General features: G+C 40.9%; 1 protein-coding gene across 2 annotated transcripts in view; it reads right to left on the reverse strand.

Moving 5' to 3' along the window:
• Positions 1-2,961: 2,961 nt before the first annotated feature.
• clstn3 (calsyntenin 3) overlaps positions 2,962-12,889 on the reverse strand; it is a 52,483-nt gene continuing 42,555 nt past the window's right edge. Inside the window, exons 15-19 of one of the 2 annotated variants that reach the window (XM_017706099.2) lie at positions 11,595-11,756; positions 9,983-10,128; positions 8,212-8,347; positions 7,084-7,265; positions 2,962-5,896 (exon numbers count right to left, since the gene is read on the reverse strand). In XM_017706099.2, coding sequence (XP_017561588.1) covers positions 5,747-5,896; positions 7,084-7,265; positions 8,212-8,347; positions 9,983-10,128; positions 11,595-11,756 — 776 coding nt within the window. In that variant the 3' untranslated portion in view covers positions 2,962-5,746. Of the gene's footprint in view, positions 5,897-7,083; positions 7,269-8,211; positions 8,348-9,982; positions 10,129-11,594; positions 11,757-12,889 lie in introns of both variants that reach the window. The other variant, XM_017706098.2, reaches the window with a different exon arrangement.

Below are 12,889 nucleotides of genomic sequence, written 5' to 3' on the forward strand. Positions count from 1 at the left end.
TGAGTTGGAGCTTAAAAGCTTTTGGTAGTTAATGTTAATTCCCTTTAGATAAGGCTGCAGATCCAGGGGTTCATGGACATAGTGAATTGTGGGTAAACTGAGATGCTGGTGCTGCTGTCACTCACTACATGCAGTCACTCAGGTTTGTGGACGGTGGAGTGGGTGAATGCCAGTGTCTCAGGGAGCCTCCGTGTCTATGTTACCTTCTGGCTCTCTCCCTTTAGTTAGGCTGTCATATTCAGACCTGCCGGAGTCATTAGTCACACTCTGATAATTTTTTACATTTTCTGTTCTTCATAAATCCAGTCTAAACTAATTCCTAAATCTTTCCTTCCTCCGAGTTACTGACTGTCCACCGGTCCGGCCCAATACTGATGGATGTCCCACCCTCAAGTCCCCCTGTCCCCCTGATTGACCAGACTGATGGAAGTTTCTGGAACGCAGCTTCTCCACTACAGATCACATCCAAATCTCTATGAACTCTAATTGTTTCCACTGTTGATTATACACACCTGAATATATTAGAACTGCGTGGATGTAAAATTGACTTTTCAATGTTTAACTTATAAGTTGTCTGACCAGTGGTAGGATGGTCCCCCCTTTAGATGTGAGTCTTGGTCCTCCCGAGGTTTCTTCCTCCTCCAGCTCTGAGGGAGTTTTTCCTTGCCTCAGCGCTCACGGGGGTTCTGTATATTCTGTATATTATGTTCAGTGTTTTGTCTGATTCTCTGTGCTGTGATTCCCATTTTTGTAAAGCTGCTTTGTGACAACATCAGTTGTAAAAAGCGCTATATAAATAAATTTGATTTGATTTGATTTGATTAAAAGGCAACTTGGCGTAAACGCCATGCGCTCAAGGACGGACTACAAAGTCCACTGCTGTCAGTCCACGTTGGTTTGGTCAGAGAGCCACAGCTACAGCAGGGCTTTGCAGCGTTAGTCGTAAAGCGAGGGTTGATCAAGCTTAAAGCTGCTGTTTAAATGTGATTCTTTTGCTGTATTTTATGAAGATGAAGCTTTCCCAAAAAAAAATTGCATTCAGAAATTTGCATATGCAAATGTGCCCTAAAGTGACTTGGTATTGTTTTAATTTGTGTGGCCACAAATTACTTTATGAAGGCCACAAGTTAAGTTTCTTATAACTTGTAGACTCAATATAGTAATTTGTGCCATCAGTATAGTCAATCGTGACCTTAACATAGTATTTCGTGGCCCCAATGTAGTAATTTGTGGCTTCAATATAGTGCTTCAATTATGTCACCTCAACATAATACTTTGCAGTTTCAGCATTGTCATTTCTGGCCTCAGTATAGTAATTTGTGGCCTTAATATGCTATCTTGTGGTCTCAGTATAAAAACGTGAGGCTATAATATAGTGAATCTTTTTTTTATTTATTAATTTGTGGTCTCAACATATTCATTTGCGGTTTCAGTATAGTAATTTATGGCCTTAATGTAGTGTTTGGTGGCCTCACTATAGTAGTTTGAGGCTTCAATACAGCACGTCAGTTTTTATACATTAATTTATGGCCACAACATAGTCATATGTGGCCGCAATGTAGTAAATTGTGGCCTCACTATAGTAAAATGTGGCCTCACTACAGTAATTTGTGGCCTCAATGTAGTAGATTATGGCCTTGGTATAACTTGTGGCCTCAAGATATTAATGTGACCATGCCTTATTAAAAATAGCCATGACGTCACCTTAGGGGCTCTGGACAAGTGAGAAAATGCATTACATTACATAATAAATCGAGCCTTTAGACGATGTTAGAGCTGAAATGTATTTCAGGATTTTACAGAAACAGAATTTTTGTTTTACTACTTAATCAAAAACCTTTTTCTTTCAGGTCATTTTGCAGGACACAGTATATACAGAACATAATATAGAACCGGTCCCAGAGTCTGGCATTCAAGGACGAATGATTTTGCCCGCCCTAACCCCACCCCCTCAGAGATGAGAGGGTGACCTAAATATATAGTTTATTAAACTTAATAAATGAGTTATTAAATTGTTTTTTATTTAAATAACCTCTTTATTCGTATGGTGTTTTGTCTTTCTGGTCCTCGGCCCACCACAAGCATTACACTTGGGCCGAGACTTCACTAGGCCTGGTTTGGACGATATGTAAAATAGAAGTAACTTAGCATGACACTTACTGTCTACATGTATCTGTGTGTGTGTGTGTATATATATATATATATAAAATTCATAAATAATATATGAAACTCAATAGTAATGAATCATTTTGCAAGATATGACCGCAAACATGTACATTCATGACCTCCTGCTGGTGTGGGTTCACTTGCATGCTAACAGCTCCACCTAGTGGACACCCTTCAGACTGCTGAACAAGTGTGAGTGCATGCATTAAACGTAGTTCTTAATAACACTTGGCTGTTGTTTTGGTGTTGGAGAGTGTTTGTCAACTGTAAATATGACGTATTTGCCGTCGCTGTCCAAAGAAAACCACGCATAATCATTTTTGACGTTTATTTCTCTCCTTTTTTTGAACTCAGCAGCTGCTCTTTCACTTTGCGTGAAGTTTCACGGCGAGTGGACCATTAGAAATGCTCTCTCGTTAGAAATAAACTCTCTTTACTTTCACTTACATTCAAATGTAAGGTCTTTACCTTCTCCTGTAAAGTTACTACTTTACAGAGATACAGCGACTATATACAGTAAACGATATTGACCGTTGCAAAATTATACATCTCTACCACTAGGTGGCGCTAAGACTGTGTTCAATTTGGAAAATGCAGTTAAATGGTGGTCACAACCTGACAAAATATGCTGAAATAACTATATTTATTATCTATTGGGCTTTGGCAGTGTTATGATTATAGTTTTAGTGTTATAGAGAACGTGCCATGCATAAATCCAAACTGACTGATGGGACCAAAGTGGTCATTTCCATCCCGTAAGCGTTTTGCCTTCCTCATTCATCACCAGTCACCACGTGCTGACGTCATCCGAGTGTTTTTATTATGAACTTTTTGAACAGATCGCTTTTTTTTTTCTTACTTCAGACGATTATCAATAACAATCAGTCAATAATCCATGTTATCGTATCAATAGTAAGTACAGATAAATGTCCCAATAATAACCATAAGATATGAATGCAGGTTTTATCCATTCTAAATATCACATTGAAAAACAACAGGCCTTTATTAAGGTTTCCACTGTACACTGACACAGACAGAGAGAGCAAGAGGAGGCATGAGAGAGGGAGGGAGGGAGGGAGGGAGGGAGAGAGAGTGACTGAGCTGTACATTCAGAAAACAAAAAACAAAGCAGTGGAGGAATTAAAGACAGAGACTGGAAGGAGGAGGGAAGAGAAGAAGAGGGTGAAGGAGGGAAAGAGGAGCACTGCATTATAACGACAACGTGCCTTCTGTTTCACCGTGAATTCGGATATGAACAAGGTTTTAAATTACACAGTTGAACACACAAATAAATAGACACTCATCAAGCCAATCATTACCGTTATTATTATTATTATTAATGTCATTATCATCATTATTACTAATACTATTATTATCATTATCACTACACGGCGTGTTACGGAACTTGGAATCATCAGCGAAATCATAGAAATAGAAAAGAACCCCGTCCCAAAGTGCAAAGACAGAAGTGCGGATCAGAACAGTGGGAATAACAAAAGATACATAATGATAATAATAGTAGTAATTTTGTATTTACATACATTTAAATACAATCAAAACTGCCCAGGTTTGAGCAAACATTCTGATGCAGCGGAGCGGGGGGTGTTAGTAGTGGTGCGCAGGTTGGTTTTATCGTTTCTGTGTATGTTTCGGGTTTTGAGGACCTTTCTGACCGCTGGGGAAACGTGAGCCACACATAGGTTCCACTTTATTAGGTACACCTTTAGTTTATCAGGGCCACCTACCATACAGGAGCACTTTGTAGGTCTACAACTACAGACTGGGGCACTCGTGGTCTGGCGGTTCGGGAACCAGCCTCGTGACCTGAAGGTCGCCGGTTCGATCCCCAGAGCTGACAGTACATGACTGAGGTGTCCTTGAGCAAGACGCCTAACCCCCAACTGCTCCCTGGGCGCTGCGGATAGGGCTGCCCACCGCTCCGGGCGAGTGTGCTCACTGCCCCCTAGTGTGCGTCTTCACGGATGGGTTAAATGTGGGACGAATAAGGGTCTCATGTTCATCTGCATACTTTGTTACCCATGTCAGGACCCCACAGGACCCCCACTGAGCAGGTGTCATTTAGTGAAATCGCATTATTTCCAGTGGAACTCGCTGAGATGTTTCCAGGATGAAATCTGGAGAGCTAACCATCTAGATTAACTTCAGTCGTACCTGATTCTGTCGTGTCCACTCTTTCAGGTGGGTCACTGTTTTAGCCTTGGCAATGCTGTCCGACTGGAAGCCAATCTGTAGTTACAGCTTGTATATTTTACCTAGTTTCCCACTTTGTCTGAACTAATTTGAGATAAGGCTGAAGATGCTAATGAAGATGGGAGTGAAGATAAGATCTGCTTTTGTAACACAAACCTGTGAAAGCAGAGGTCAGATTTCAAGTAAAAGACGAAGTTTCTGTCATACGGCGCCGGGAGCGCAAATGTGTGACTTGTGGAAGGCCGTAGTTTTCCATACACACTGTCCAAGCATTTCGCCGCACCGTCAGTGTGCACACAAGCATAGTCCATAGATACTTACTGAGATCCACTCTCAGCCCCGACGGCAGCACGGAATCTTCAAAATGGAAAAACGGCGAATCAGCCGGTGTTTAAACGTCAACCTTTTACCATTTCTTCCCCGCTGGCTATAAACAAACACCCAAAGAGAGGCCAATACAGTCAACCAGTAATCTTATCTTACATTTGTGATTTTACTGCTTTAAGTAGGTGACTTAGCCAGACTGCTGACTGCTATGTTAGCTCCTTGGCTAAACTGCAGCTGCACACACTTCACCTCACTGTCGCCAACTACGGCCGTTATCCTCCCTTTTCTGGGATGTCTCAGCGTGCAGCACTGGGCTGTAGTCATCTGATATCATTCATTTTTGTTTTACTCTCTATGGGGGTCCTGACCACTGAAGAACAGGGTAACAGAGTATCAGAGAAACAGATGGACTACAGTCTGTAACTGTAGAGCTACAGAGTGCAGCTATACGGTCAGTGGAGCTGATAAAGTGGACAATGAGCGTAGAAACGAGGCCCTAATATAGTGGACAGTAAGTGTAGCTTATATCACTGAAGTCTAACCGCAAAATTCGCTATAGTCGTTCATGGCGGAATGTTTTGAGATTGGAAAAAAGAAAGACTGTACAGACAAACGACAACAACTAAACGCCGAGTTAATGCGGATCACGCTACCGTTACGTTAAAACATGATTAACTCGTAAAACCTTGATTTCACTGCACTTTTTCAGTGGCTAATTTCTATAGTAACGTAAATCACTTTAGCTTACATTCGTCTGGAACGATACCCGGTGTTCTCAGCGGTTTTAGATACAGTGCGATGATCACATTCACTGAAGGGAGTAGACGAGTGATATACATACAGTAGTTTTACATCGTTGTGCCATACATACGTGGAGGAGTGTTGGGTTAAATGTGGCCTAGATGTCGGCTGGGCGTTGTGCATCGTGTTGGTGTGAGCATACATTCCAGAGACAATGCATTCACGAAGGCTGATATCAGATATCTTTACGCTGTGTGTGGCTTATCATGGGTTTCGTGTTTCACGTGTGCGGGCGTTTCGTTTAGTAGCGACGGGGGGCGGAGTCTCTTCCCTCCTTCTTGATGATGACCCGCTGGTCGTCGCCCGTGTCGTCAGGAGACTCCACCACCTCCTCTTCGTCGTCGCCTTCCCCCTCCGTATCCGCCGCCATGCCCATGCGGTTCTCGTATGACTGAAAGAGATCCGCGTTAAAGCGATAGTTCAGCCAAAACCTTCACATTCCTCCCTAAACGCTGTCAATCAGCCATGATCCGTGGTCTGAAGGTTATATAAGCAATCAAATCAAATTAAATTCATGCATATTCATTATTCATACACGTTTGAAGCAGATTACTGGTTATAATATATACATCATACGAATACTGCTGAACTGTGTACAGTCAGAAAATGCAGGGTGAACTTTTTAAAACCTGCCAAAATGATGACAATCCAGCCCAAATGCTGTCCACCAACAAAAAAGTCCACCCAATCTGGCAACGCTGTTGCTTCTTTAGTTTTAGCACTGGAGCTACAAGCCTCATCCAAAAAGCACTCGGACCTGAAACACTCCTTAGAACTTCACTATGAGTGGGTGGAGCTACACATCACCTGTAGGCTGAAGAGGTGGATATATGGAAATGCGTCGGTCCCGTGACATCACAGAAACACTGAATCCAAAACAGGCTGATTTTGCAGTGATATATACGCACTGTATAGACTGGGGATTCTTTTGAAACTTTGTTTACATATCACTTCAAATTCCTGTATTTAAGAAATAAAAAAGGCAGGAAAATTTGGTTTTCCATGATATGGGCCCTTTAAAGTGAAACTTTTTTTTTATTATTTAAATTCGCAAGAAATATATTAAACTAAATATTGGAAAATTAAAATATTGAAAGCTGCCTAATAAAAACACATAACGCCTAATAAAAACACACAACCTTGTATCTCCATTCTTGACGTTTTTCAGTTTGTGACATATTTTAAAAACACCTGTTGCCCTTTGCATTGTGTGTTAATTTCATGATGACTCGACCAACCGAAACGGCCCAAAATGACTTGGAAAAAATTCTGGTTCCATTGACTTCCATTAAAAGCAAAGTAGGTTTTTTCCTTCTCCTGTAAAGTGACCATTTTGGAGATATGAGGTTTTGTTCCGACAACAGCTCCACGTGGTTTGAGGCAAGCATGAGATGATTTGAATGATTGGGGGGGTATAAGCCTTCACTACTAGTTAGCTACCTTAGTAGCCTCCAGCGTAAAACTCAAGAAAGCAAACGTCAGACACCAAACATGTCACAGCTGTTGAAGCATGTTTGGTGTATAGAGGCAAATTGTGTAGACATATATGTCTATTATATATATAACTGCTGCAAGTACCTCCATGGGGTTCACAATGATGGTGAGGGCTGAATCGTCCCACTGGTTGCCGCCCTCTTTGCCGCCACCCCTGGCTCCGTCTCCACGGCGATGGATGGAGCGGATGCGGAACACCCCGAGGATCACCATGACGACCAAGAAACCCACACAGACCATGATGATGACGGTGGCGGCTCCCGGAACTACTGCAAGAGAGAAGTGTTTGTAATATTACGGGGGATGCAGGGTGGGGATCAGGCGCCCGGCTGCCTGGCACTGCACTTCATGCTAAATAACTGTGTGTGAGTCTCTACACTGCAAATAATCTTCACAAGTGAAAAGCATCTTAAATGTAGCCAATATAACTAATGTTTCTCTTTATGACATGCTTATAAGAATATTACATTATTCAACCCATTTATACTTACATATACTTATATTTATACAGATGCTAATCTTAATGTATTGCCTTTTGGCCATTAAGCAGAAGATATCAGGAGATTAGACACTCGGATACTTGGATAATCAAGGTGAAAATCAAGGTTTAAAAAAAACGAGTAAAAGCTATGGAGAAAACGGGGCTCCTAACAACCACCTGGAAGACCTGGCAGACTGCCCCCATCAGATAAACAGCACTGAAAGCTTCCATCTCTGAGAGAGAGGAGAAGATCAAGCTGCTTCAGATCTGAAAACATCCACAGGTGTTTCTGTCCATCCTTCCGCTGTGAGGAGACCACTCAGCGCTGTGGGTCTGAAAGGACGTGCAGCTGTTCAAGAAGGACCTCACTGAGAAGACGAAAGGAGCTGCTGGTGTTCTCAGGACAGAAAGGGCTGACCACTCCATCACTGAATGTGTCCAGACCTCAACATCACTGAATGTGCTCGGGAATTATTTGGAATTATTCGTAAGAAGCAGAAAGTGCCAAACCAACTTCTAAGACTGAACTCTGGAGGTGGGGCTGCAGATTTGCTTTGAAAAACTGAAACTGAGTCCCCTGAAATAATGTAAGATCTAATACTCTAATACGAGACAATTCTGTGTGTTTCTGAAATAAAAGCAGGACCTGTGCAATAACGCAACTTACAATATCTAATAACAGTGTAATACACCGCCCTACATTCCAGATGTCAAGTGTTCGGTGTGTGTACCTGAGTTGCGGTGTGGATTGGGCAGTGTGTGTCCGCTCAGCTCTCCTGTGTGATGAGACGGGTGGAGGAACTGCTGCTGAGAGGCCAGCAGGTGTGAGGGGTGATACAGACTGTCCAGAGAGTGCAGGAAGTTCACCTGGAGTGGGGGGGGGGGGGGGTCGTCAACACAGTAGTGATAAGCATAAAAAAATGATAAAGCTCATCAGTGTTATTTCAATATTATAATTAAGCCAGTTTATTCTTCGTTAATCCAGCATTAGCAGCAAAGGCTTGAATTTTGGCCAGTTTCTGTACACTAGGTGGCGCCTGTGCCTCTTTTACTCTCCAGACCATATACAGCCTTTCTGTGCTCAAAAGAAAGAAGAACTCCAACAGCCATTAAGAGTAGCAGAGAAACAGATGGACTACAGTCTGTAACTGTAGAACTACAGAGTGCAGCTATACGGTCAGTGGAGCTGATAAGATGGACAAGGAGCGTAGAAACGAGGAGGTGGTCAGAATGTTAGGCCTGACCGGTGTGTACTATATATACAGTCTGTGTGCACAACAAGCATCTAGCCAGATATTTTCAATGCTCATAGTAATTAGTCATTCGTTTTTGAGGTGATGCATGTGGACTGTTGAATGTAAAGGAAAGATTCTTCCTTATATTTTTCCTAATTTTATGTTCTACCTCCTTGACACCAGAACAGGCATCAGGGCCGTACTATACTGACCTAAAATGCAATGTGTGATAAAGCTGTCGGATAAACAGAAATGAAATACTAAAATGTACTTGCGTCAGAACTACGAGTTCTTTTCGTGCACAGAAAGACTGAGAACCAGTCGGCATTACCTCAACAGCTTTTTCCACAAACAAACACAGCACTGGGTGAAAGTTTTGGGCATCTAAGCCGATTTTTAACCAGTTTAGCTCAGCAGTGAGTTTATCACGATATACATTAGAATAAAGTCATATTCATAATTCAGATAAACAGAAAAACAATAAAAAGTAACGAGAATTTCTCGGGTCCATATTTTTCCTGGACACCTTCACAGCCGCCACAGAGACTCGTTAATATCATCAATGACATCATGAGCTCAATTTACTGAGCACTGATTGGTCAAACCAGGAGCTGCTTTTTTAACTACATATAATACTGGGGCTTCCTCGAGGAGCGGCTTGGAGATGGTTAAACAAACACAATAACATCCAGAAAATGACTGATTTTTATATATATATATATATATATATATATATATATATATATGATTATTTAATATTCTATAAATTTTGTTTATTCAAATATTCACATTTTTCTCAGCAAATAAACACAAACTAAACAAATAGATTTTGAAAATGTGTCTTGGGTGCCTCAGACTTTCGCACAGTACCGTATATATGTATTTGTTATATTTTATACAGGCACACAAGAATTAATAAGTATTTTTTTATTAGGTAATTTGATCTGTTCTGTCATTGACGCTCTAACAATGTCTTTATCGCGGTAACAATAAAAATATGATTTATCGTGAAGCCCTAATAGGCTTTTTTTTTTCCATGATTCAGAGTCGGCAACAGGAAATGCATGAATTAGCTGTCCACAGCATCTGATCCTGAATGATATGGGAAGATTTTGGCCGTATCACCCAGTCCCACTTTGAACTGTCCTGAATTTGAATGTGAGTCATAATGTTTACTTTGGTGTTTAGTATCTCCAGTATGTGACCTGACTGGACGCTGTGCATCACTGTGTAAGGATCGTACTGAGCTGGGAAAAAGTTTTGGTACCTCCAGCGTGAGCTCGTTACTGGTGTAGCGTCCGTTCATTTCCGAACAGGACAGTCGGAACCTCCTCTCGAAGCGGGCGGAGCCTTTTGCTAGTCTGTAGCGAATAGAACGCAGGACGTCCTCGTACACTGAGATAGACTCCGCCCCTGAGGATGACAGTGGTAGAAGCAAAGTTAGGAGTGGGCAACAAAAACAGTATTGATAACTATTAATAATTAATGCATATAATCATTGATTACTGTCGATATTGAATGATACGGAAAAGCATACCATAATAAGAGTCTTGGCCATACTGCTCAGCCGCAATATGAAAATTTGCTTCAACTTAAGAGTATTTACTGTTTTAGTGATGTACGAAGCCCCGCTGGTGACATCCTGTATAAATGAAATTAACGTGTGGCCACGATTTAGTAAGGTGTGGGAACAAGATAAGTAAGTTGTGGCCACGACTTAGTAAGACATGGAAACGAGATCCTAATGCGTGGCCACAAATTAGTAATGCATGGGAACGAGATCTTAATGCGTGGTCCCGACTTAGTAAAGCATGGGAACAAGATAATTAAGTCATGGCCATGACTTAGTAAGGTGAGGGAATGAGATCCTAACGTGTGGCTGGGCCTTATTAACAAGTGGAAACGAGATCGTAATGTGTAGCCATGACATAGTAAGGCATGATCTCGTGCCCACCCCTTAGTAACTTGTGGCCACTACTTAATTCTCTGATTGCCACACCTTACTAAGTCATAGCCACATATAAGGATCTTGTTCCCACTCATTAATAAAGCACGACCACACATTATATTTATTTATATGGGATGTCCCCAGCAGGGTTCTGTAACTGAGTGCTTTGTATTCAGTCATAATAGTGGACATTTTGTCCAGTTTGTATCCAGACATTTATTAAATGGACAAATGCCCCCTCAAGTAATTAACACAAGAGAATAGGACTGACCACACCATTCAGTGTGATCACAGTTCTTTAAGAAATCATTCAGTGCATTCATGACATCTAAAATTTCACCATTATTTGATTCAAGTCAATGAATGTGTACTTTGTTGAAGATATTATGGTTGCTTATAACCAAATCTAACATTACAAAAACAATGCAATTGAAAGGCCACTGTCATAAGACTATGCACTCTGGCCTTAAGCATTAATTGCCTCAAAAACCACAAATATTTAGGTGATCCTATCCTAGACACTTTCATTTCACAATAATAGCACTTACAGTTGTCTAGGGCAGGTCTAGCAGGGCAGAAAATTCGTTAACTGACTTGTGGCAAAGGTGGTGTTCTAAGATCACTGAGCTCTTCTATTGTTAATGTTGGTCTATGGAGATTGCAAGGCTATGTTCTTGATTTTATACACCTGTTAGCAATAAGTGTGGCTGAAACACCTGAACTCTGTAATTAGTCTACATACTTTCAGCCATATAACATACCTTCACTGAAAACAGCGATATGTTCCAGTGTATTTACGTTTATTTATATGTACTCTAATATTTTATGCACAAAAACACACATCTTGTCTAGAAAAAACAGCTTTAAACAGCTGTCTTGGCTGCACAGCACTGAACTGAAAACTCCAGTAGATGTAATGTAGCTGCATTACCAGTGACGGCGATGTAGGCTGTGGTGTTGATGATGTCCAGCCCTTGCTCTTTCAAAGACTCCATATCTACCAGAAGCTCCTCCTTCTCTGGGTTTAGCTCCTCCCCCAGGGGCTGGACCTCACAGCCGTCCAGAGTGTGGGCCACTGCGTCTGACATGAGCGCTGATTCGGATAAATACGGAGTGCAGAATTGGTATAAATCAGTTACTCTCAAAGCACAAGACGTAAAACAGGCCTGTTATACTGGCAGTACTTTGATTATATATGAGAAATAAAAGTATAGAACATATACTGTGGAGATGATGAGATAATACTTGGACTGTTTTATTACTAGGTGAGCACAAAACAAGGATAAAACATCCCAGAATTCAGGGTTTCAATGCAATTCCAGGGTATAGAAATGCAGCAGATCCCAGTAAACGTTCAATACCATTCAAAATCTAAAAGGCACGTATTTTAAAGAGGAACTCCACTCCAATTTTTAAAAGTGTCCACAAAACTAAATAATTTAGCTTAAAATGTATAGAATGTACAAGTCATTCAAAGTGGTCTGGTGTGAAATGCTCCACTCTAGAGAAGCAAATCAGAATAGTTTACAGTGGTGGTGATGGGAACCAGACGTCCACCTCTTAACAGCTCCCACACAGAAAGTTATTACAAAGTTATATTGTTGACCAATATGATGTTTTGTCTCTAAGACATTGTTTTACAATAAAGTTTTACAAAACATTTTGGCCGAGAACCTATGTTTAAAATCTAGCACGTCAAAATGTTTTTTTTTAATTTTTTTATTTATCACTATTTCACCATCATCAACATTACATATAAACACTCAGAGGACAGGCGTAGGATCACTGGTGGTTTTAAATAGTAACTAAAATGTGTTATAGACATTGTTCTCCCATGTTTCCCATCACCACTTGTTTATACCTCTGTAAATAAGTCAGCAATGTTCAAATTAAACCAATTGAATCGGTTTTCTTGAATACATTTAGAAAAATCTGTAGAATTCCCCTTTAATATATTTCAATTACAGTGCATATTGCAGGCAAATGGATTTCACAATACATCATAAGGCCTTTCATGAGTGATTGTATTATCATAGAGCCACAGATAACAGAGGGGAAAGAGAGGGAGGCAGGGAAACGAGGGAAAGGAGGGCGAAGGGTAATCAGATAAGTAATGAGGTAAACAGATAAGTCACTTGTTTTGCTGCCATTCTCTTGATCACTCTTCCTACAACGACGTGTCTATGTGAGTGACTTCGTAGCACCATTACTCACTGTTTTATTACC

Source organism: Pygocentrus nattereri, chromosome 3 (genome assembly GCF_015220715.1).
Source record: "Pygocentrus nattereri isolate fPygNat1 chromosome 3, fPygNat1.pri, whole genome shotgun sequence".
Taxonomy (NCBI): Eukaryota; Metazoa; Chordata; class Actinopteri; order Characiformes; family Serrasalmidae; genus Pygocentrus; species Pygocentrus nattereri.